This window comes from Lissotriton helveticus, chromosome 9 (assembly GCF_964261635.1).
Source record: "Lissotriton helveticus chromosome 9, aLisHel1.1, whole genome shotgun sequence".
NCBI lineage: Eukaryota > Metazoa > Chordata > Amphibia > Caudata > Salamandridae > Lissotriton > Lissotriton helveticus.
In genome coordinates this window covers 917,108,143-917,135,195 of record NC_136070.1, presented here as the reverse complement: position 1 = coordinate 917,135,195, position 27,053 = coordinate 917,108,143, and the positions used below count along the sequence as shown (strand labels likewise).

Sequence of the window (27,053 nt, the reverse complement as noted above, 5' to 3'; positions counted from 1 at the left end):
TTGAATAATTGAGTATTATATGTCCAATCAGGAGTCTCCCTTTTCAGTTGTGTCCCACCCTAACAAGCCTGCAACTGGTGTGTGATGTGATAGAGATATGACTCCATGGTCTACCTTGATTATGTTATGTGTACTTTCCTGACCTAATAAAAACAGGTCTATTTTCGCATAAGACAGAGTGATGCAATAAGTCCATTCCTCCCGTGTGTGTAACCCACCCGCTATCAAGTAAACCCACCTCTGTTAGCCATTATCTTCTATCAGAGAAAACAGCAATTCTACCCGGTGTCTGGATGGATGGGTCGAGCTTATCATGTAGTTTGAGGTTCGGGCCTCCTCCCTTTGTAAGAGACCCATTGCCTTCTGCCAATATCTCCTGAATGGATTGTTTTAATAATGATTTGTGTCCCTGGTTGGGATGTAAACTGATGATAAAGCACTTCTTTCCCTCACAAGGTTCCAATGAGAAGCATCCACTCCCATTCCTTGTCCATACTACAGTGCCTATTTATTACTAATAGAAAAGATGCCTCTTGTGCTGCATGTTCCTTGTATTGACAGCAGCATCTTCTCATGTTCCCTGAGACTCCTACCAGGGAGTGTGAAGACAAACTAGGCAACGTAAGAGTATAAGGATCCTATACCGCATCAATTGCTTACCCCGTACAGTGATCATCCACCTATCTACCGCTTGGCAAGGACTCCCATATTCTAGCAGCATATCAGTGGAACCCACATGATTGCAGCAGTCTTGCTTAGTATCTTCATAAGATCTGCATACAAAAATACTGTCTACACTGTGTGGGTTTCCCAGTCTGGACAAGCATACACACCACCTGCATTATGCAAGCTGTGTATCCCATTCTATCTCTTCACCTCAGTATGTCACAATCTACTATTTCTATGAATCGATGGCAATAAGAAATGCACAGTTAATCCCAATCCCACCAGTTACATGTAAGTGCATACTTCAGTGGGAGTGCTGAACGTCTAAAAGTTAGTATCTCCATCTAGCCTATCTGCAAGGGTCATCCCTATGGACTAAATGTACACCATGGTCATTCATAGCCCTCTGGCTCATGCAGGTGTAACTATTAGATTGAACCTCATCATGGCTGCTAACTTGGTCCATTCCTCACTCAATACATGACTTTCTCATAAACTGCATTTCCTAGCAGTTAGTTGCTCTAGTTGAAAATCTGCGCCGCAAGCATACATCACATACTATGTCTGAAACACTCCTCCATTCATGCAAAGAAGCGTTTATACAATATCCCCAAAATGTCATGAATAGCTATACTAAAATGAGGAAATGCAAGAATGAGGAAATACATCTAGGCACGTATAGTAGATTTCCTGATAATTTGTTAGAATATTCACAATTGCCTTTCAAGCCAGACACATATAATATCACCTTGTTTGTCACGCAGCCAACATCCAATAGTACAGGTTCGACAGATCATTGCACACATTTCCAACACAGTACAGATAATCCACCTAGGTGAATAATAATGCGTCCAGAACTGCACTGCACACAAATGCATACTATACAACACCTTACAATAGCACACGTTGAGACAGAATTGTGAAGTTAGACCCAACAAAGTACAAATATATAATTAATTCTCTACGAAGTCACCTAATACTACTTACTACCATGGTAACTTCTCAACACGTATACATTTGCAGGGCAACAGCCATCTGTATCAGTGAAGGCAATATGTACGTGTTTGTGCCACCCATCTATTCTTATCCAGTATAAAGCCCAGTAGTCTTTAAAACTGACATACATTACCGACCGCACACCCAACAAAACCAAACTAGACTTTCACCTTCTATGGAAATGCTTTTAAATTCATATTAAGGTCTATAGAGAACCTGCAATGCTATTCTGAGAGCGACCGAAACCCTACGGGCAGGTGTAGATGAAGGACAGACTATGGCACTTATAATGCTGGACCTTAGTGCGGCGTTCGACACTGTGGCACACTCCATCTTGCTACAGTGTCTGAACAAAGCCGGGGTCATCCAGGAAGCATTGGGCTGGCTTAAAGCCTTCCTCACCAATCGCTGCTTCCAGGTTCAGAGAGGCGCTTTTCTCTCTGAAAGCATTGCCTTGGAACAGGGGGTACCTCAGGGCTCTGCCCTGAGCCCTACCCTGTTCAACCTGTATATGGCCCCTTTGGCTGAAGTGGTTCAATCGTTCGGCATTGAATTAGTTTCATATGCCGACGATACCCAACTTCTCATCTCCCTATCCCAAGCCCCCTCTGCTTCTGCAAATAACTTTAAATCTTGCATGCAGGCTCTGGCAGGTTGGATGACCCAACACTGCCTGAAGCTCAATGGCTCGAAAACAGAGGTTCTGGTCATGGGAGGTAGGGATACGAGCTGGACCAAGGAGTGGTGGCCTTCGTGTCTGGGGCCGTTACCCACCCCCTGTGAAGCGGCCAAGAATCTGGGGATTTGGGTTGACCCCAAACTATCCTATGACTGTCACGTGAACAAGGTGGTCGGAAAATGCTATGGGGTCATGAAGACCCTGAACCGCACCCTTGATCTCCTTCCCCTTGAAGCTAGGCGCACTATGACACAGGCTCTAGTGACCTCTAGGATAGATTATGGGAATGTGCTTCTGCTTGGAACAACTCAAAACAACATCAGGAGACTTCAAGTCCTCCAAAATACAGCAGCACGCCTAGTTCTTAGACTTCCCAAGAGAGCACCCTCCAAACCTGCTCTAGATACTCTCCACTGGCTACCTATAAAAAAAAGAGTTCTCTTTAAAGCACTCTTAATGTGCCATAGGATCATCTCCCAAAAAGCTCCTCCTTACATGAATGACCTAGCTATTCCCTATGAGCCCAATAGAGCTCTCCGCTCTGGGGGAACTGGCCTGCTCAAAATACCCCGTATCAGGAAAGCCAGAATGGGTGGCCGTTCCTTCCGGGCTATGGCTGCTAGGGAATGGAACGCTCTCCCTATGGAGATTAGACTAGCGGACTCGGAGACCGCCTTCAGGAAAAGCTTAAAAACCCACCTGTTTTCCCTGTAATTCCCTTCTCTGGTCTTGACTTTCTCTCCACAGCGCGGGGACACGCCGTGATGGCGTCACCAGGCGCTTTATAAGCTCCTTTGTTGTTGTTGTTGTTCTAATGGCTCATTGTCTGCTATGCAAACCTCATCTATGTTTCTCTCACTCGTACTGCTTGATCTCCTCTCAGTGTCTTACTTCATGATGACTCATTTTCTGCCTCTCTTTTCTCAACAGGAAGACGAAGTTGTACTACAATGCAGTGCCACCATCCAGAAGGAGCATCTGAAGATGTGTATGGGAGCAGAGGGCTTCGGGAACCGACTTTGCTATTTGGAATACACATCAAACGCAAAGGTAATTATATTTCGTCCTTGCTGACCCTCCATGGCCTTTCCACACCCTTTCACAGTGTCAGCCATCTTACTGTGCCAGTAAACCAAGTTACAATAAGCCTCACTGGGAATTAGTTTCCTCTTACTTCTCCAACTGATTCTCATCTCTTGGTGCTGTACACTTTCCCAGCCTGATCATTCTATCTCATGGTTGCCATCCCCTGAATATCAATTCATGGAGCTCTCCTTTTCTCCTCTTACAGCGTCACACGTGGTCTATTTCTTCCTTTTCTTATCACTTATATACTAAAGATACACATATTTCTCTTTCCTTTCCCTCATTGATGCACACCCACAAATCTAGAATCTCCAACTATATCTCAACTATCAGTCACTGGATGGTCTTCCAATCGCTTGTACTAATTTGCTCAAAAATGTGATTAGTCTACTTACAAGTATCACCATCTCTTTGCTCTTACTTCGCCCATCTCATTCTCTTCTGATACCTGGTCACTCCTCCCTTGATTTAAATCTTCCTCAGCCACTCCAGCGAGATTTCAACTCAGCATTGTTAAAATAAACGATTCCCCTTATTCAGAAGGAGCAAGTCCCAAATTAATACAGTAGTCATGAGTAAACTTGATTATTTAAATAGAGTACTAAGTGATCTCCCTCAATATTCCTACTCCCCCTTAGTCAAAACATTAATTTCACAACAAGGATATTGTACAATACCCTCGTCAATCACATTTCAAATCCCGCTGATACCAATCAGAATGGCCTGTCGCAAAATACTATTCTCATTGCAAAGTACTCATTCTTGTGTTCAGAGACATCTATTTATGAATATCCATGTGCCTCAAGCTCATGACACGCTCATTGTCAAACACTATGTTCTGCTAACATCTGCCTGCTACAGAACTAAAACACCTCATACCCCAATGCCCCATTATGTTTCACCCCCTTCCCGCTGCCCTGAAACACCTTTGTTAACGAGATGAGGGGTATCACTCCTTTTCTGAATTCAAATAGACTCCGAACCCCATTTTTTAGAACTCGAAATCTCTGCTTTTTGATCATTCCAAATCTCCTTGTATCCTGCGGTACATAACTTAACTGTCCAAAAAGCCTGTTCATTGATCCAAAAATGCAAAGATGTATTATGTGTCAACACATGTAATACATTGTAATCTATGGGACAAATTCACAAACTACATTTAGTATAACTATTTTCATGTATAACTTTAATAAATTGTAACATATCAAATAAAAATAACAATTTTACTGAAGATGGGATTTTTCAAATTAAATATAATGTAATTAATTAATAATTATTTAATATACATTTCAGTTCATGTACAATAACATTTATTGTATTAAACCTAGGAATAATAAACTTTCATATTCCTCTATACTTTACCACAGGGAAGCCACTTTCTTTTGTGTCTAGATTCAAATAGTCTCCGTTGTTTCAGATGTGCACCCTGCAATGTAAATCTGTCCCTATGTAGACTCTTGATAACTTGTAGAGCATTCCTGCTTGAATTCCACAGACATCTCAGTAAATCTCAATATATTTAGTACAGTAGACAAACACTATTATTATTATTAACATAGTTTATAATGCGCTCAGCTACCCAATTAGGGGTTTCCATCGGTAGCCATGTCAGATCTTGTACAGTCAGAGCTATTACCTCAGAACAACCAGGTCTTCAAATTTTTTCGAAAAATTGTCAGCGAAGGACACTGTCTCAGCTGTTCTGGGCGGGCTTTCCACAATTTAGGGCTACGCATGCAGACTCGTAAACTCGACAAACATAAATGACAGGGACTTCTATCACAAGTGACACTTCCTACCAGAAGCAAAGCAGCCTTCCCAGCACTGAGGATATATAACTCATGAACCTCCTGCATCCAGGAAACAAGATCTCTGTTCTTGAGCACCCATGATATACAGTCGCTGAAACTTTCAACACTAGCTAATTCCATGATCCTCCAATGTCTACATGCAATCCTTGTGCCCCAACACCCGGAAAAGATAACAAGAGGCCCCTCCACCCATGACATACAATCTTTAGCTCCCTTGACTCAAGTAAATAACTGCTGGACTTCCAGCAACTAGGAAGTAACGTTCAAAATCTTTCAGGCACCCAGGAATTGCAATCAGTGTTTCCTTAGCAAGTGCAATCTATTTTCCAAGCACTCAGGAAATATAGGCCCTTCGATATTGCAAGAAGATGGAATTGATGATCCTGCGCATCAACAAAATGCAAATGATGACAACCAGTGTCAGCCTTGCACATATGAAAAACTATTCATGCCCCATCATCCAGGAACTGCAACCCATGACTCTGCCATATTGCAAGAAAATGTATAAGTTATAACTTTAGTACCTGGAGTTTGTTATATGAACGCACATTTTTTTTTTTTCTTTATTGCGAAAATATAACCCATGACACCCTAGTCCACAGCACCCATATAGATAATTTCATGTCCCCCAGAAGATAAAGACCATAAGCATCCAGCAACCAGGATGTTTCATTCATGGCACTATTGCACCCAGCAACTACAATCCATAACTCTGCAGAACCCATATTGTCGTTTTTTAGTGAGTGCTTTAGATGTCTACTCGTTCATTCATTCCTTCAGCACTAATGAAATACATTCTAAGATCTCAGGAAATCTGAATCCCTGTCCCAAGCACACAAATTAAATACGATCCATGACCCAAAGACACTGAAAATGAAATCCATCACTTTATTGTACTCAAGAAATATAATTAATGATATATTAATAATATTATATAAACTCTTAAGTACAGTGCTTTACCCATATCACCCACAAAGCGACCCATGACCCCAGTAATAGTGGCTGTGTTCTGAACAGAAAATGTTACACCTGATCCCAGATTCAAGAAACTATGACCCATAACCCCATCACCTAGGTTACAGAATATTACACCCTTTTCCCCCAGAAGAATCTAAGAAACTCAACCAACTAGATTCCTCCATTAGAAATATGTGTTCCGTGATTCTTCTACACCAAGAAATACAACTTTTGGCTCTATAAGACTGAGCAAATGTAACCAAATCGCCCCAGCACTTTAGACATAATGATGATGTTTGTCCATTGTTGTCGATGAAGACCTCGATATTTCTCTGATTGGTTGACTGGGCTCTATGCATCCGAAGATGACCGAGTAGTCCGATTTGGGTGTGGAAGGTCCTGTCACATGTCAAGCAGACACTGTCGGTGATATGCGAGTTGCCCTAACTTGGGCAGGTCATGCTTTCTTTGAGCCTCAACAGGACCCTTCGCCTCCAAGGTTAGGCAGTTTTTGTGAATGAGGCTGACCATGCTCGAAAGTTTAATGCAAGGGGCTTCGCAGGTGTCAGTGTTGAACTCAAGAGACTTCAGGAAGGCCTTCAGGCTGTCTAGAAATAATATAAACCACAATCACCACTCTCATGAACCCTTACCCATGACTATGAAGTACCCACGAAGTTGGATCAATGAGTACAGCACCCATTAATACAACACATGAACCTGTTACCCAGGAAATGGAGCCATGAGCCCAAGCACTCAGTGATTATTCCATGACCAAACATGCTCTACCACTAGGCACACAGCAATTCCCAGCTATGATGCTCAGTACGCAATGGTTATCACCCACAGCACAAGATTCAGAGTGAATCATTCATGACTTTGTCACCTATGGATTATCCCAATGCCATAGCTCCTATGGACAATTATTCATACTCCAACTACCTGTGCCTCCGCACTCGTGGATCATCATAATGTTCTGACGCTCATGGTGTATTATCCATTGCCCCATCATTTAAATTATCCTAGGATCTCCAAGCATTCACAGATTATTATCCTTAACCGTTTGTACCTAGGGATTATCGTCCATGTCAACCTGCCTTCCCTGCCCACAACTTCTAGTTTGCAAGGAATTCAATATAAGGCACAGAGGCTAACATTCTATAGGTCTTTTCTTCTGCCACTCAACAGTGAGCGAGATTTTCCTCACAAGCAGGTGACATCAACCAGTGACATCACAATAACATGTAGTGTCACCAGTAGCAACCAGTAACTCTGAATCTACCTTCTTTCCATCTGACCAACAGAGGAGATAGGTTTCATTTCTGCTTGGTTTGTGAGTACATCAATGACTTCCAAATTAGGTAGGGTTTTTTCAGGTGGTATACAGTAATCTAGCAATACATCTTGGTGGTGTCAGGGTAGAATCACATAGGGGTGTCTCGCTCTGAGCACAAAGAGCTCACTCTGTAAATAGAAAATATGTATTTTATTGGGGCTGTTAACATAATTTTGTTTTCTTTATATTTGTTTTTATTTGTTTCTAGTTCCTTCTCTTGCTTTTCTTGGGTGTTGTTAAGTACCAGGATGTCGTAGTTCTTTCAAACCAGCCTGCTGCCTTATTTTAGAGCAAGTTACATAATGCTGATAGTAACAATTATGTTGTTCCGGGGTGAGCTTGAACAGTTAAATGAGTCATCGTATGCCTTGAGTGATGGAACTGCGGTGCCAGACTCTCAAAAATCAGCTCAAGCCATACATTCCCAATTCGGAAAATCAATGACTGATCAGCAAACTGTGAGTTAGCCCCAGTCGACTAGGTTAAGTGAATTGATTATGCAAGAATAGTCTTGTTGTACCAGAGAAGACAGCGTTGTAAAATAGCAGTTTTCTCCTCCTTCCATAGAAAGGTTTCCTGTAAGAGTAAATACCCAGATGGACCAATGTATTATTTGTTCAATTGTCGGTAGAGGATCAGTGACTGGCAATGAATTCTGTGAGGAATAAGTGGGATCATTTAACGAGGCAGGCTCATCACCATGCCTTGCTATCACAATGCATTTGTGACATCCTATCTTTCTGACTTTTTATGCATCCATACAAAGTTTAAGGATATGAATATGTGTTATATATTGTTAGCATGGGTAAAATGTCTATTTCTTCCCTCAGCTTATCATCTGGCATGATCTTCAACATACATGTAGAGATTGTTGTTTATCAGTGATTTGTAGAAATAAATTAGATTTTTTTTTAAATGCACGTCTAAAAAGAAATTATGAGTAAATAAAATTGAATGTGAAATGGTCACAGTGAAGTGGTGAGTTAGAAAGTATTAAAATTCATACAAAAATAAATCAAGCGAAACCCATATCTGAGAACCCACATCAGAGACCTGAATTAATTGAAAAAACGGAATGGTAGAAAAACAAATTGATATAAATGCGTACTGTCCAAACACAATAAGAGAAAAATACAAGGACAGTTAAACATATATTATTAGATTACTTACAAAGAAAAAAACTTTCTTTTAAACAATGTAGACTGGTAGCAAATCCCAGATAGCAACATATCTTTAATTTTAACAGTTATTAAAGGGGCAAGTTGGTGCAATAAATAAAATGTTTCTGAGGAAAAATTACAGTATAGAAGTGGTCCCTATAACACATGTGTAAAAAAGGAGTATCATAAGGAGGTGAAAAATAAAAACATTCTAAAATTGGGTGAAAGGTAGTATTGGGAGTTCCTGTCTCAAAAGAAAGAAGCAGGAGGACAAAGGGTTTGTAGGGAGATATAAGGAAAGTGAGCGAAAAAAAGCTATAGAAAAATTAAGAGGGCTTGGGGGAGGGAAGGTAACTCCCTGCACCAGTAAAGTATAAAAAAACAAACAAAAATGAAACAGCACTAAGTGCAAGACATGGAATGGGAAAGCTCTTAGAGGGAAAAAAACCACATGCATGCTTTGTATAAAAAAAAACAGGAGGAAGAACCCATTTTCAAGACCGCAGCATGTAAACCAAAGGTGTTAAACTACTGAATTGAAGTGTTGTGTTCTTTTTATTTTTAAAATTGCCAATTTGCATATAAATCTGTATCAATCTGTTTTTAAATTGCGAATTTGCACATAATGCAAGCTGTTGTAACAAGTACTTCAGGGAGGAGGGCCATTTTTACTCCTATTCTGCACCACCACTGAGACACCATCTTAGTCACCGCTCTACTGGTTGGGTGCACAGGGCAACCCTCCTCCTCTTTTCCCAATCTCTGGCCAGATATAAGATGAGTATGTCCTGGACGCCCAGCAGGTGCGCCACTGGCGTTCCAAAGGCAAGCCTGTCTGCACCCATCTGTGTCCGGAGATCGTCCAGCGGCAGCCTGCTGGCCAAATGCATTTCAAGAATAATAAGTCACCAGGTGTTGGTGTGCATCTCTGCTGGATAAGGGAATGACATACAGAGCCTGTCTCGTTAACTTTAAATCTCTATCCAAACACTCTTTTGAGGTGTTCACTGTGCTGTCCGACAATATTTGGGACTTCATGTTTTTAACAGAAACATGTCTTGCGATGGTAAATAAATAGGGGGCGGGTCGCTGTTAAATTCAGGGGTACCTTTGAGGGCACCTCCACCCTACAAGAGAACAAAGATTGTGTTCAGGGTTCAGTTTCAGTTTTTAATTAGCTCCCTCTTTTTCCTTCTCTGGCATCCTGCTATATAGGCCTCCGGTCTGCTCAAATAATGGCCTTGCTAAACTCTTTGATTTGTTTGCCCAACTGTCTCTGCCAAATGCAAATTTCACAGTTCTTGGTTATTTTAATTTACACATGGATGACCACAAATGCTCACAAGCAGCACATCTTAATACTACTTAAGCAGGCCTAAACCTTCAGCAATGTGTTAAAACCCCCACACATAAGGCAGGGCACATCCTTGACCTGATTTTGTCAAATATTGATGACCTACAGCTTTCTCCAGCAAAATGTCTTATTTGGTCTGATCACTTTTCTCTTCCCCCATCCTTCTCCAGAGCATGGCACAAAATCACAGGGACGTCTCTTTCACACAAGTTACAATCCATTACTCCTCACTTAACCGGGAGTCTGTATACGGATGTGGCCAAGTTTAATAAATGGGTTACGGATGCCTTGGACGTGGCAGCACCATTTAAACCTCTAAGAGTAAAAAGGACCAAACCTTCAGCCTCCTGGTTCTCGCCTGAAATGAGGGAGAAAAAAAGGCACTGTAAAAAGCTAGAACAGGGCTGGAGAAATTCATATGGATTGTAAGCAAAGGCCCAATACAAGGAAGCTCTGAGAAATTTCCGCCAAGCTGGCCATGAAGTGCAGAGAGAATATTTTACCACATGAATTTTGATGGCGCCTCACCCTTTTCGGGAAGTATCAAAAGTTGTTCACTTTTTTCTTTCTCCGGAGGCTGTCAATGGCAATTTTAGACCTAGTAGAGAACTGTGTGACGACCTATCTTTATTTTCTGATAAACAAGATTAAAAAGATCTAAGCTATATTCCCGGCAAATTTTGGAACAGAGACTTGGACAAACTTGCTTACCACCCACAAATATTAACTAGCAAACATCCTTGATATTCCTGAGGAAATTGCTCTGGAAGAACTAAAGAGATGCAAATCGAGATCACCAGCTGTCTCATCTCGACTTAGAATTTTAAAATTGATTCCCCCTACTTTTAATCAGGTTTTCAACAGAATTCTGAATAAATTTTTAGAAATAGGTCTCTTTCTATCAGAAGGAAAACAAGCCTTTCTTTGACCGCTGTTGAAAAAACCTACAGCCTATCATATTAAGCAACTTCAGACCAATTTCCCTCTTGCCTCCAACTGTAAAAATAGCGAGAAAACTGATTAATATGCAACTTTCTGCCTTTTCTGAATCTAATGGCCTGTTGCATGACACACATTAAGGAGTGAGCACTGAGACAGTCTTACTGGAAGTCCTGGAATTGATGGTGGAATTGCAGCGAAGGTGGTTCATTTAGACCTATCGGCAGCATTTGACACAGACTCTCATGCAACCCTCTTAGAGAGAATCAAGAGGGCAGGTATTCAAAGGAAAACCTTTTCTTGGTTGAGGTTGTTTCTACAAAGTAGATCATAGAGAGTCCACCTTCAGCCGTTTCCATCCTCCCCAAGGCCCATACTATCTTGAGTTCCGCAGAGCTTGGCATTAAGACCTACACCCTTTAATCTTTACCTAGCCCCCTTGGCTCAGTTGATTGAAGCTTGGGGGTGTGCCAGGGGTGTCCTATGTGGATGACACGCAGCTCCTGATATTCTTTCAGGAAAACTTAGACTCACCCTTGATTAAATTTAAAGAATGCCTCAAAGAAGTCGCAGGCTGGATAAATGACAATTCTCTAAAATTGAACTCAGATAAAACTGAAATTTTCTTCTTTGGTACCTGCTCTCCTCCGAATCTTTGGTGGCCAGAAGATCTAGACCATACGAGATATCTGTGAGTCATCTTTGACTTAAGGCTCTCTTTTTCCAAACAAATCAAACAGGTCTTATCCACTTGTCTTATCAAACTCAGATCCCTAAAGAAAATGTTGCACCTGATTCCAGAAGAGACTCGTAAGACTGTGGTTCACAGCTTGGTCAACTCTCGGCTGGACTACTCAAACAACCTGTATCTGGGACTCCCTTCTTTCCTAATCAACAGACTTCAGATCGTGCAGAATGCAGCAGCTTGTCTGATCTGTAGAGTCCCATGTAGGCAGGCCATATCTCCTCACCTGAAGCAACTTTATTGGCTACTTGTGATAAATTGGATCAAGTCTAAAGCTCTAACACTGGCTTTTAGAGCTTTCTCTGGACAGGGCCCTGCATATCTGAGGAAAAGACTGTGCGCATATCAGCAATGGAGAACGTTCAGATCAAACCACCTTCTACTGCTTCATGTCCCAAAAGTTGTGAAGAGAAGGCAAGGAGGAAGATGCTTCACAGTATTGACAGCAAAGCTGTGGAATACACTCCCAATTAATCTGCGTAGAGATGCCTCTATATAACATTTAAAAAAATAACTGAAAACCTTTCTCTTTGATAAAAGCGTTTCCCTTCATATTCATCTGCAATGGATGTATGGATTGTCAATTGTACGCTTCAGCGCCGGGGCACCTCCTAGGATGCAGCTGTGCTCTATAAAAATGGTGATTGATTGATGTACCTCTTAAAAAGCATGTAAAAGGCAACTTTGAAAAAAGGCGATTCTTCAAATTTTTTCCACCAAATGGTAAATGTCATTCATCAAAAAAACTGTGATTAAACTCTTTAGAAGAAATGGTTCCTCAGAACTGATATTCTATGAATTTGTGTTACCATGAAATCACATATGATCGTCATCCGGACATAGAAACCATTACGATCTAAGCTGTTCTTCTTCCTTGGATTATGATGTGGAGCTAAGAACTCTCCCAATCTGACCAAATTATCAATGGAGGCTATTATCGAAAGGGAGGGTGGTAACAGAGCTGATATGCTAGCCCAGTTACCGAAATATATGTGCTCTGCAGTAAAAATTATATGTCTCTATAAAGTGTTCTCGCTCTCTGAAACAAGTATGCTTTCAGATGAAAAATCAGTTGCCAAAAGAATAAACAGCTCAAATGTGACCTGCGTCTCTGGTTTACTTTCCACACAAGGTTAGAAGTCCCAGATGAGGGAGGAAAGGGCCTCTATGGAATGGCAGGATTACCAGCTTAGTGTGGTAAGGCCCTTTACAGAGGCTCTCCACTGAATTGAGGGACTTTTTCATCAGTGATAAAATTGGATGCGCTGTTAAAAATTGACAGCGGCAGGCAGTTTGGTTGTTCAGCACACAAATGAGGCTTTTGCAGTGAAAAACTCAGCACTCAGCTCCTTGAGACCCTCACGGGTGAGTAGGCGCTTTTTATAAGATCATCGATTGATTGATTCTGTATTGATGGATTTGAAGGTGGCAGCAAGTCAAAGGGTGTACGAAGCGAAGAGCCCTTATGTAAATGTAATTGGATGTATACAGCCACGTCTGCCATTTGCAAGTCCTCCTGGTGGGTATTCACTTTTATACAGAAAGCTCTTGCTGAACTCTACCGAGCCAGTTCTTGCAACAGTGGTTGATTTGTTTCCTTGAAGTGTTCTGTAATTGGGCTTCTGGTTGAGAGGTGTGAAACCCTACTCAAGCACCAACCACAATTCTTGTTAGGGTGAAACACAAGCGAACCCCAAATTAACCTGTGCTTAGCCCTCTGGTAGCTTGGCACAAAAGCAGACAGGGCTAATTTAAAGGCAATGTGTAAACCATTCACGCAGTACTTAAAACATTATTATAGTGAAAACACAACAACAGAAAAATCCCACACCAATGTAGGACATCAGAATAAAGTATTATGAATTATTTGCCACCAGATCTACAAAAATCCAATATGTAGAACCGGAGATATGTAATTTTAAAGATTTGTGGTAGGAATAGCTCCCAAAAGCACAAAGCGCCACTCACAGGTATCTAGTTGTGCTAGACCGGGTGAGAGTCGCAAGTTCAGGCTGACCGTGATGGAGTACAGGCTGGATACAGGGAGCAAGTTAGTCCGGCTGACAAAGTTACATTTGAAAGTCTACCGCGAAGAGTCTGGTTCACGGTGGATTGGGCCGCGAGTGGCAAGGAGAGTATTGCGGTTTGTTGTCACAGTAGCGGAAAGAGTAGGCCAGGCGTTGCAGATGGTTGTCGCAGTAGCGCAAAGCTCCTGTTTAGCGTCATCGATGGTCATTGCTGGAGATTTGCGTCGGCGTGAATGAGCTGTCTGTGCTGTAGCTTGAAGTTAAGATCTTACATTGCCAGTCTTCGCTGACGGTCGTTGTAGCGCAAAGAGTTGGGTTCACTGTAGCTTCGCGTTAGCGGTCGACGTGGATGACAATAGCTTAATGCAAACAGGCCCGCTTATGGTCACACAGAGCCCAACACTTAAGGATGTCTCCTTTTCTTTGAGAAGGAGTTCATCTGACGCCACATCAATGGTCCTGGACCAGAGGGGCACCTCTAGGGGATCGGGCACTCACTTTAGCAGAGGCCAGCATGGCTCAGGAAGGTGCAGCTGCAGGTCCAGACAGTAGGTCAGCTATGCAGATGCAGGGAGCCCTCTGGAGCACTTGTTAGGTCCATGTACGTAAGAACAGAAGGTCAGTCAGCTTACCCATGAAGCCACTTCAGCCTTGGATGAAGGGTACAGGTCCAGACTTCCTTCTTCTTCTCAGCAAACAGGACCAGCCTCAAGCACCAGTGCATCACAGCTTTCTTCTTCTGTAGTATGCACAGGTCCAGGAGTGTACTAAGGAGTTTTTGTATTTGCTATTTATATAAGAGTATTTATACTTGTTGCCATCTTTGAAGTAGGAGAGGTTTCTAAAAGTTTCCACACCCAGAGGTGCTTGGAATTTCCTGCCACCCTGCCCTGGCTTCTGCTCATCTTATGGCACAATAGACTGGTGTAAACCCATTTGAGAGTGTGCTGAAGCAGAGTCTTTGTGATGTGCAAGTGTGGTAGGTGACAACTCCTCACCTGCATCAAGTCAGAAATGGCCCATCCTGCCAGCATCTATTCCCTCTTTATCTCACTGTCTGGGAGCAATACACTAAGACCAACTGCCAGCTACACCTAGTCATGAGGCCCCGGTTACAGGCTGTAGGCACCAAATGGGTTGGACAAGAAAATTGCAAAAAGAACAGATGATGGATAGAATGCTGAACAGATCTGGGTTTAATCGATCGTTTTTTGACCTCCTCACCACCCCAGTTTGGACCCTGCCATTTGCAAATCAGTCTTGACCCTGAACCTCCTGGTACAGTCCAGCCCGAACTTCCAAACCATGTCCTCCCCGGACTGGAAACAAGCATCCTGGGACCTGTTTTGGCACAGTGAGCCCGGGCCCCACGTCTATGCTTACCCGGCGCACTTAGGGCGAGAAAGCAAAAGACACACAATTGATGGACGGAATGCAGAACAAATCAAAACATTCACCCCCAGTCAAGAGATCTGGGTTAAATCCATTATGGTTTTGCTCACCACGCCACCCCAGTTTGGACCCAGCCATATGCAAATCAATCTTGACCCTGCACCTCATGGGAACAGTCCAGCCCGAACTACCAAGTAAGTTCCTCCCTGGACCGAAAACAAGCATTCTGGACCAGTTTCGGCATTTCACCCAGGGGAACCCCATCTAGGCATACCCTTCCCACTTAGGGTAACAAAAGAGAAAAGAACAGATGATGGATGGAATGCTTAACAATACAAATATTCACCCCCAGTCAACAGATCTAGGTTTGGTCCTTTGTTTTTTTGCCCACCACGCCACCCCAGTTTGGACCAAACCATATGCAGAGCAGTGTTGGATTAGTAGTATTTAATTTACAAGCCCTGGATACAAATAGTACCATTTTACAAGAGACTTACAAGTAAATGAAATATGCACATTGAGTGTAAATCAATTTCACCTTGTTGAAAGGAGAGAGCACAAGCCCTTTGGCACTGCTTAGCAGCGGTCAAGTATGCAGAGTCCTAAAAGCGTACAAAAACATGATCAGCAAAAATGGAGTAGTAAGGCAAAAGGTTAGGAGGAAGACCATCCTAAAGCTAACAGGCCTAACATGATCCATGGGAAAAACAGAGGTATTGATATTGACATGCCTAGATTGTTTGTTATGCAAATATATATTAGGTGCTTGTTAGCACCGTCTTATAGACACATGGTTAGCTGTTGCTCACTTACAGAAACAATGTGGTTATGGTGAACAAATATGCTACAATTTCACCAAGAATTAGTACAATACTGGGAACTAACAAAAGTGGTTTTTTGAGAGCAACCCAAAAGCCACTGAAGCAGGAGGTGTCAGAGTTTTTGGAGAATTAGACAAAACTGCAGTGATACATTAATATTAAGTGATTTACTGGAACCAATAGATTTCAATAACTTGTTCTTCGCAGCTGTGGGGTGCACTGGCATCAGAGAGATTTCCAGTCATTTATTAAGGAGCATATAACTAACAAAACGGTATCGGAGGGCTAAAGGGACATTTAAAGACCCGTCTAAGTTCTATCCCCTTGAAGGAACAACATGAACAACAAACAAACTTAGAGGTCTAAATCAGAAACCTGATCTGAATATCTTTCAAAATACCTTCATGTCTAAAAAGTACAACAAGATAAAGAAGTGGCTAACAGTTATGAACAACAGACCAGATCGCCAAGAAAAGGGCCACCTGTAATTGCTAATCAAAACCCATTATGGATTCCCATCAATAACTTGTATGGATCAATGTTTTCATTTGGTAATCCTGCCAGGGTATTCTGTCTCTTGATCATTGAGACATACGGCATACCCCCATCTTTGGCATGGGGTAATGACCTACAATTACTAGATTAGACCAAATGATGATGATCTGATGGGAAAGTGCAGTGCAAAAAAATGAAGATGAATGTGATGGTTAAAACAGGAAGGGAGCTTTAACAAAAATTACTTTATTGGGCATAAGCCCCTTCCTTGTTAAAAACAAGAACAGTGCAACAACATAAACGCAGTTTAAACAAATAGCTGCGAGAGGACCAACATGTTTCAGCCTATTATGGGAGGAAACCCAAGGCTTTCGTCAGGGTCTCTGTTCTCAAAGAATGCTACTGCCAAATTAGTGAGAAACGTGTGAAAAAATTATAATAAAAAACACACAAGTGAACTAATAACAGTAAAGGATATATTTCTCCTATATCTGTTTCAATTCCTCCTTGGCACCTGGTGTGATCTACAACAACAAAAACATATGTGGACCCTTATTAGGTTCAAAGGTCTGTTAAAAACGGTAATCTATTCATTAGTGTTCAAGATTTTCAAGTACTCACCCAGTGTGCCCGGGGAAAGGACCTCACCTCTTCCTGGACCTGGCTCAGGTAATTGTTAGCACCGTCTTATAGACACATGGTTAGCTGTTGCTCACTTACAGAAACAATGTGGTTACGGTGAACAAATATGCTACAATTTCACCAAGAATGAGTACAATACTGGGAACTAACAAAAGTGGTTTTTTGAGAGCAACCCAAAAGCCACTGAAGCAGGAGGTGTCAGAGTTTTTGGAGAATTAGACAAAACTGCAGTGATACATTAATATTAAGTGATTTACTGGTACAAATAGATTTCAATAACTTGTTCTTCGCAGCTGTGGGGTGCACTGGCATCAGAGAGATGTCCAGTCATTTATTAAGGAGCAACAAATTCTATATGGCCCCCATCCAACTTATCTTTTGCACTTGCCACCTTTCTGATGGTCCAGAAGGTTGTATTATGCAGTTAGTTAGAAGCAAGAGGAATTTGATGTGTTATGTATTAGGATGTCAAGCTGTGCGTGGAAGAGATTAAGGATATGGTATTGTGGCCTGTGGTAGAATGCAAAAATGATGTTTGATCCCCCCATCCCCCACTCCAAAGCTCCAACCGCCTCTGATGAATTTTTGCGTGTGACAGTAAATACATGGACGTGCTTTCTGAGGCTGCTCAAGGAGGACTTACATTGAACATGTTTGAGGCCCTGAGGGCTAGATAGCTTTGACACTTCTGACACTGGTAGTGCGTTTGTTATTCAGGCTTTACTCCTGGCTCTATTTGGGGTTTCAAAAGCCATCATCTGAGGTTAGCAAAGTCCTTCATGGCAGAACAGAGATAGATAGTGGGGGTGGCTGAAAAACACACAGGCCTGTACTGGCAGACTGTCTTTGGCTATCGCCGTTATCTAGAGTAGGGTGCCAGTCTGGAGTGATGGGGATATTTGTGTTCCTTTGGCAATAGAGGAAGGGGCAGAAGGACAAAAAGTGCCCGCATGTAACATGCTTGTTGGTTTTTGCAGTTTCTTGTTTTGTAAGATTGCAAACTAGTGCATTTTCCAGGACTAAAGAATAATGTGGCGTATTGCAGACATTCAATCCAAGAGACTAAGGGGTTGAATTGAGAGGTTGGCAGACAGGGTACTGCATGACAGATGTGCCCATCAAACCGATGGTCTGCTCGTTCTATTTAGAGTAGGCAGGACTGCCAGCTTTCCGTCAACAGAGCCCCATTTGGCTTTGTTCGTGTCAAGCTTCCTCCGATAGCCGAACAGTGCAGGGACTGGTTAGATGAAAGGCATTACACTGTCCCCTCTATTCAGGGTGGACATTGAGATGTTCTTTTTTCTGTCTGTTAGTGAGAAAGAAAATAAACAATGACTGCCATGGTTAAGGTAAAAGCTCCTTGGGTCTGGTAGTTATTAGTTATTTGTTTTTTCAATAACAAACACCCACTTTAGAGGTTTTCCTGCAGGTCCTATCAAGCTACAGATATCACAGCTGGGCCTGTGGTGAAGTCTAAAATTGGCAGACAACGTTTTGTCGGGGTGGTGAAATAATACCCTCTGCCACCTTGATGAACTGTACTCTACCCCCCAAACTCTAGATTTGCACAGTAAGTATGCTGGTGGTAATCAAGAAAGTAAGTGGATCATTTTGCAGTCGGTCTCTTTTTAAATCCCGGTGACAGTTGTCTCCACTTGAAGGTCAGCACTGTTTAAGTTTGGGGAGTTGAAGCATTACATTGGGACTGGAATAACCTGAGGCTATGTTGGTTCCTTGTTTATGGTAATTTACTGACTGATGGTGAATTTTATGGCGTTGAGATAAGTGCTAATGTTGGTAGATTCCTGAAAGCCATTCTATACGGGTAGGATTCTGAGTTCTTGTACGCTATCCCTATGAAGGTCAGATTTGTCCACTCCTTCTCTGCATGTTTGGCCTGTGTATCTACATCTTGCTTTGTACCTTGTAGAGAGATATCTGTTGTACACATGGCTTGAAAATGTGCAGCTGCAGAAGGTGGGACTAGTAAAGGTGAGCTTTACAGTTTTGTGACTATTGGAGAGAGGACTTCTGTAGCAGCGGCTCCAGGATGCGTTGCTTGGAAATGAATGTCTGACGAAGATGTGGCAGTCATAGGTGCCTCTTGAGACATCATGCCTGACGAGTGCTTCTGACACGTGGTTTCTGGATGTCTGATTTGTGAAGTGTGTGATTTATTTAAGCATTGCTTATGATGACTGCCCCCTAGAAAGTTGTTAATGGAAGTGAGGCACATTGTTTGCGACCTATGTATTTGTGGCTTCTTTGCGCAAGGCACAGGGATTCCTGGGTGGTTGAAACCTAAACATACTCTAAATTTGTGAATTTAGGATTTTTGGTTTTTGGCTTGTATATCTTGTATGTATGATTATAGTGGCTGGCTCATGACTTGACTGCTATATGTACAGGTCTCTGACACCCTGATGGGCCATGTTCGCACTATATAAAACTTCTCAAATAATCAATAAATAAATGTTAGCAACTTATGCAAAAGTCATGAATGTTACTCACTGATTGATAGGTTGTTTGTGAATGCACGGCTTTTAAATCTGAAACTTATTGCTATGTTGTCCATGAGTGTTTGGTTTAATTGTTGCATTTTTGGCTTGTGACTGTGCTGTATTTGATCACGTCTGTGCATGGCGCATGGGTATCAGTTTAGTTAAAATGTAGATGTGTGGCTTGAGCTGTAATGGCTTCTGATGGTGGTCATCTTGTTCACAAAAAGTGAATTGTCTGGGTGTTGTTATAGAGAGGTGTTTTTTCAATAATAAGTACTTCTACATTACCCACACCAGGGATGGCTTGGGATGTTTTAGGAAATGCTGATCACAGATGTGATTTGGGCATTGAGCTATTTCGAGTCAAAGGCGACCTCAAGGTTTTTAATCTTGGTGCAAGGGATATTGGTTTGTAGTGTAGTTCCTATTATCCCAATAGGCTCTGCGCATTGGAATAATACCTTCAATAGTATAGGCCTAGACCAGACGTTAACTAGGTCTACTACTGTCGATATTAGACTTAAAGTTTTGGGTTTGCCAGCTAGCTCAGAGTTCACTAGAAACTTTCTCGAATAGGCAAGGAGGAGTTGAACCTCCCTGGATAGACAAGAAGGGATTTAGTTTCTGACAACCATAGAACATGACAACTTTGCTCTCCCCTAATCAAGAGTGTATCTCGAGAGTCGTGTGAACAAAAGGCAATTTATTTTACTCAGTCAGTACGTGCATTCTTAGTCTCATCAGATTGTAGAGAAAAGGAAGAGACGGGCGTGTTCAATAAAAGATGTTATTTATTGATCAGTCTCTTTTCTCATACAAGAGAAATGGATCGATATTATTGCAATACTTATGGTTAAGTAAAGTGCATACATTAAAAGCAGAAGTATAAAATAATACTGTAAAAACATTGATATGGTTTCTAAGCCATATGAAGGTTTAAAATGAATAAAATATATTACATACACGTATACATTTGACTAATCGTACTCAACTGGTGTTTCTAACTACGCCTACCCCGTGTACCTGACCTAAGCCTAATACGTGGGCGGGAATAGAAAGTTACAGTTTAAGTTAAGTTTGTTTTTGCCAAGTGACTGACTAAAGAATTCTCTGCGAGGGGTTATTCAGTTCTGTACCTGGAATCTAGGATGGATGAGGGATGGTATCTCTTGTCTCTGGTCTCGATATTCCAGGCTGCCTGCGAGGGCTACCCGGAAGCGCCGGAGCTGGATTTCTCGGCAGGAGAAATAGGCAGCTGCTCGTTCTCAGCGCGTCAAGAAGGCGGGGCTGCGCCAGCGGGGTCTGCTCTGCTCTGGGCTTCGGCAAGTCTGGCTGCTCCGTCCTCGTCACCACCGCGTGTGTTTGCATAGGGCAATATCGGTAATATTTATACCTTTAAGGTGCCGAGATTGACGTAAGGATGGACATAGATACGTCAATAAAGATGTCATACGACCAGGTCGTTAGCACATTCTTTTGCTGAAGTTCTCGGTGAAATCAAAACATGGCCGCAGGGTTTTTCCCAGGTCTGTCATAGGTTTGATTTGTTTTGAGAACTCCGTATGCCTTATCAGGGGCTGGAGGAATATCGCTTGTCTAATTAGATGGCAAGCGTTATGACCTAATCAGATAACACGTTCCTGTGCCGTAGTGTGGCTTTATCAGATAACGGTTCCTGCATCATGGGGGTTTTCTGCCTCATGGGATGGCTGCTAGTTAACTTGTTAGTTTGTTAACCAGAATAGGGTCAGGAATAGGGGGATCGATACAGAACCTATAGGAATACATCACACCCACTCCACGCTAACTATGGACATATTTACTAATCTATGCATAGTAAACATACTATAGAGTATTGTGTATACCTTACCACCCCAAAATACATAAATGCATTTTGAAATTATCAAATATACGGAAAAAAGCAGTTATATGTATTGTATGCACTCAAGCTGTGAAATAATGCTAAAGTAATCACGCATTTGTATACATTATTGCTAAATGGTATATGAGAATTTACACATGAAATGGCTCTTAATACAGAAAAAAAATTCGAGACCATTCCATCACATAATAAAATAATTATGAACATACCAGCGGGCAGCTAATGTCTATAAGCTATCTAAAATTAGAAATTTTAGTTCTCTAAGAATAGTTCTTACTTTAAGCAGAAGATAGTGTCCCGAAAAATATGCAAAAATATTTTGGGGCTGCTGAAAAAATCGCTGTCCGTGAACTGGAGGGAAAATTGTTCATGGTATTTTGCTTTTCTAGTTGAAGGTCAAATTCAGGGAACGCCGCGTACGAGCTTGCTCAAAAGTCTCTATTTCTGCTCCGGTGAGAACATCATATCATTTAGACTCTCGAAAAAGTTGTCAACAGCTTCCTGGGAGAGTTCCACTAACTCGGAAATAGGTGTAACCATGCATTCGTGCGCATGATTGTCTCCATTGACATTTTGATTTGGATTGCTGACAGAAGGTCGTACCTGATCGATGCTGCTTTCATCTTGAACTTCACTACCCTTTAATCGTAGTGGTGAAGCTTCCACGAATGCCGTCATCAGGATTGGTAGCCTTTGAGGGCAGCACAAAGCATGAGCCTTGATTGGACTCAACAATGTTTCTGCATCCATTGGCGCATCCGATTGTAGCGTCAGACAGGTGTCTAACACGCATTCTTCTCCGCATAGCAGGCACCTTAATGCAGGTAAAACACATCGTTGCCACATTGGTCGAAATGATAGAAACCAAGTCATGTTCAGGTCTCTAAGCCGGGATAGTCCCAGGATTTTTGATATCCGGTCCCGTAATCCAATGGCTAGGATTGTTTCTTCCCTTGTCGCAGGTGTTCTGTCTGTGACATGGTTTGCCATAACGAAATATAAGGACTAGGAATAGGATTCCTGCAATCAGTCCTAAAATGAGGGCAAGTCCGCCAAAAATCGAATGGATGAAATCTGGAAAAATACCCAGTATGGCTTTGAATGGTGTTAATGCCATCGAAAATACTGTCTTAAATACTTTTGAGACTCCACTGGTATCAGAAATATTTAAGATTTCATTCAGGATTTCTGCGAAATGTATGGGGGAATTAGTTCATAACAATGAATGTATCTCTGCAGTCGTCCTTGCGACTTGGAGATCATACGTTTCTTTTGATGACGTGAGCCTTGTCGGCGTCTGAAGAAGCACTGTTTTCATTCTGCTTAAAGTATCTATTCGAATAGAAGTAATTTTCAAGTTGGGCCATGCCCTTGCCTCCCTGTCTGGAAAGGAGCTGGGGAACAATGAGTGTCCACAGCACTTGACCTTCGCAGTCGTAGTTACGAGATAAGGAGTCCCGGGCATAAGACTACAACATCTGCGATCTACAATTAGAATGTAACTCCCATTATAGAGTCTTTGAAAGAATGGTTCTATCTCTGTTGCAGGTGCGCCTTGCTGGTGACATGAAAGGTTATTTGAGTTCCCTTCACAGGCTCCATGCAAACTAATTCCGTTACACAGAAGTGTACCGCTTAGTGACATTGCACAATTATTGCCACTAAGAAACACTTTCTGTCCTTTATTACTGACACATGCATGTGAATAGGGCAAGTTCCATGTTGTTTTAATGTACCCTTTTCCCAGCTTTTCGTACATGCCAGCCTGTATATATTTTTGGCAGTATTGAAACCTGAAGGTTGATATTGGAATATTAATTATCCCATGTATTATCCATTCACTGACAGGTCGTTCTGACATTGTCACTGGTAATCTTTCGAGTTTCTCAATGCTCAGGATTGTATAATCAGCACCCTTTTGTGCCATACTGATCTGTCTATCAGTAAGGTTAAAGATATGGAATAGTGACGTTGTGTTGATTAAACGCCAAGGCACATAGCCTGAACGCAGATTTTGTAACGTCCAGCCAAGCTGTACAATAGAACGCAATTGGGACTGACCGTGTTGTAATAACAGTAAGTCTTGCGATAATATGTCGATTGCTGAAGACACAATGCTGTCCAAAGAAAAAATTCTGGAGGACAGAGTCATTAACCCATTGTCCACTACAGAAAGTGATTTTTCCAAATTAATACGGTCAATTTCCCGTATCCTTTCTGCTGTCTCAATTTGAGTAACCTTCCAGGCCTCGTTGTATGCTGCATATACAGCGGCTGCTATGAAACGCTTTTGACGCTGTTTGCGTGGTCCCATAGTGAAATCACGCAAGTCAGCACCATCAGTAAGTAAAGTTAGGTGTTGCTTAATTTCTGCCAGTGTGGAAGTTTGTAGCCATTGAAGGCATAATTTTCCCACACTGTAGGTGGTTATTATCCCTGGGTGATGTCTTTGGGGATATCTAGGGTCTGGCCTGGTCATTTTGAACCCCTTTGTTTTGTTCAGGAATCTGTCTTGACAGTTATTAGTATCTGTGGGCCAGATCAACCACTGTTTCCAAACTGGATGTGTTCTGTTTTGGTTTAATACATAATTTACGTCTATCTCTTCATCTGTAGCGCTATTGCTGTTCATTGTTGGTTTTGGAATAGACGGTTTATTTAAGTCTTTGATTTTGGCTAGGCCAAGACAGGTGGTTTGTTGAACAGTGTCATTTAAAAATATAATTTGTTCTGGGATCATGCAGGCTCTAAACAAAGATTCTATACCCTGTACTTGCCATTCTTTTGTGCCCCAAACACTTTTCAATTCAACATTTTTGTCCCAATAATCAAAACCAAAAGTATTAATTTGTTCAAAGAATGAGTCTGAATATATCAATTTCGTGTTTGTTATCATGGTCTTTGTCCCTGTCTTATTTGACAATTTGAAATAAAATGTTTCAGCATTACTTATGTTAAAACCTGAAAAGTATGAATATTTGTCGTAAACGGTTCTTGAGCTTCCTTTTGGATGGGTTGCACAATGTTCCCATTGATTATAATTTAAAACATTTCTAGGTTGTGCAGATCTATGTAGAAAATGGTTACCATAGTGGTTGTAGCAATACATACTATCATAATTTGTAGAACCCTGCAAATAATCATGTTTGGTAAATTTAGCAGACATCACTAAGTCAGACATCATATTGTTTATACTTTCAAAGTCCCAATCATCAGCAAATGAGCTTGGTTTTACAAAGTCACTCAACGAGATCTTAATTTGGTGTGGATATTTCAGGATTTCAACCGGACCATAGATTTCGTAGTCAGTGTTGTCCCATGCTACCCCACCCGGTATAGGATTGGCTGTGAAGTTGACTGAAGAAAGTTCTCTTTTCTCGACGTGTGAAGATGTGTGTGGTTTGAGGATCAAGTTGATTTTCTGACTTGCTGTGTCCATTTTAGCATATTTTCCCTCAATGAAGCGTCCCAATGTTAGTATCATGATGAGCCAAAGTATGAGGATAAATGCACCAAAACCCACCCAAAATTCGATCCATGGAGAAATCAGATATGTTTCTTTCAGTTGTTTCAAAAGTTCTTTAGCTTTATCTTTAAAGGTTTTTGATGATGGCTGTGTCTTTGATTCACTGAAGCCTTCAGAGGAATCATCGAAGTTTATGAAGTAGCCGGATGCAGTTCTATCAATTGTTCCAATTGCTTCAGGATTAATGTTCCTTGCATTATCATTTGGTACTTCAGTGTAGATTGGTGTGTCTCTGCTAAATGTTTTTATTTGGGTTTTCAGAGGTCTAAGTTCCATTGCATTGTTGCATAGTCCTTGTTGTTCTTCTGTAGGCGTTTCGAATGTGATTAGCCTCTTTGTTAGGACCTCTGTACTGGTAGCAAACCTTGGTGTTCTGCTACTTATGGGGAGTCCACTTGGCCTACTATTTGTTATCGGCCACATGATTGTGGTTTTACCAGGTCGATGGATACAACTCGGTTCTCCTTTTTACCAGCAAGCGGCGGTAGTACAACTGATCTTGTCCCGTTGACAGACAAGACAGGAACTGCTTTTCTGTAAGAAGGCCCAAATTCCTTCTTTACCGCGATCTTTTCTCTGACTAGATCCCCGACTTTTGGAATCCAGACAGGTCTTGCTGGGACAGGTGGTGGTTCTTCAGTGGTCGTTGGCTGCTGTTTCAACTTTATGTTGCTCAGGTCTTTTCTTGTTTCATTTAAGTCCTGTAAAATAGCCGAACGATCTTTGATATCAAAGCTTTTTTCCTTCACCACTGAAGTTTGACTGTCAAGGTCAGAGATTAACATCCTAGTTCCAAATAATAATTCGTACGGACTGAATCCCTTCAGAGAATTTCTTGGCAAGTTATTTAGACTACGTTGGACACTTATTAGATGTTTGACCCACCCAGCTCCCGAACCTAATATCCTTTCTGTTATAGATAGCTTTATGCCTTGGTTTTTTCTTTACACCATCCCGTATCCCTCAGGAAGGAAGTGAGAAGATTCCCGCTGTGCTATGCTCATTTGGCCATGTTTCCCCTCAGGCTGGATGGCTAGAGTGAAAACAATGGTCAAACGTAGCATGCTCTTAGCGTATATGCCATTTAGACTCGCAAATCTTTGTATAACAGTCCAGACGTCAGCCGAGTGCTGGTGATCTACATTATAAGTGGAAACTAGCCTGTATATGTTAATCGCAAGCCTTGCTTTTTACTGTTGATTTTTTCTGGAGTGAAATGACACGGTATTACACCGTTTCTCTCACCACTGCGATTCCTGTTGCAGTTTGGGCAGTTTTTTACAAACATGGTGTGATGCAGGCTCATGCCTGGCCACCAGTACCTTGATTGTAATTCTTCCAGAGAATCTTTTAGTTTGAGGTGTCTGAGACCCTCGCCCATATGTGCGTCTGCGATTAACAAGTTTCTCCTGTCCATGTTTGGAATCACTCTATCCCCCACTCCAGGGATTCGAGCAAAAGGGACGGAGTTTGCATCGATTATGTATGTATAATTGAGTGGATAGTTGATCGGTAGCGCTGAGCAGTCGCCTTTTAATGACGTTTTCACCGCCAGCACTGTTTCACCGTCAATATACTTCACTGTACGCTTTTTTCGAACTACGGAAGCCGATTTAGTTGCTACCGCTGTGGCGGTCTCAGCCAATGAATTCCCTGCAACGTGAACGCCATCACGCTGATGACTCAGTGAGTGTGTCACGTGAGTCTTTGGTAGTTCTTTTTGTAAAAGAGCTATTTGTTCCCAGAGCAGTTTCTGCTTTATTGTTGCATCTGTGTCATCTTTGTAACCGTTTTGAATCCATGTCTGCAAATCGTTGTTATATGATTTGACGCAGTAATATGAATCGGACACTATAAGTGTCGGGAATTCGCGATCCGCATTATCTAGCGCCATTTTCAATGCTATTATTTCAGTCTGTTGTTCTGAATTAGTTTCTACTGAGTGTGTTTTTGTTAATAGAGGTTTTAGTTTACCTCCGCGCCACACTTCTTTTGTAATCTCACATGTGGGGTTGTATGCTTGTTCTCCCCAAACGGA

At 41.8% G+C, this 27,053-nt stretch overlaps 1 protein-coding gene across 1 annotated transcript in view; it reads left to right on the top strand.

Annotated features, from left to right (window-relative positions):
* RYR1 (ryanodine receptor 1) overlaps positions 1-27,053 on the top strand; it is a 1,073,089-nt gene that overhangs the window by 119,948 nt on the left and 926,088 nt on the right. Inside the window, exon 2 of the mRNA XM_078661091.1 lies at positions 3,272-3,391. Within this exon, the coding sequence (XP_078517217.1) occupies positions 3,272-3,391 (120 nt within the window). The remainder of the gene's footprint in view (positions 1-3,271; positions 3,392-27,053) is intronic.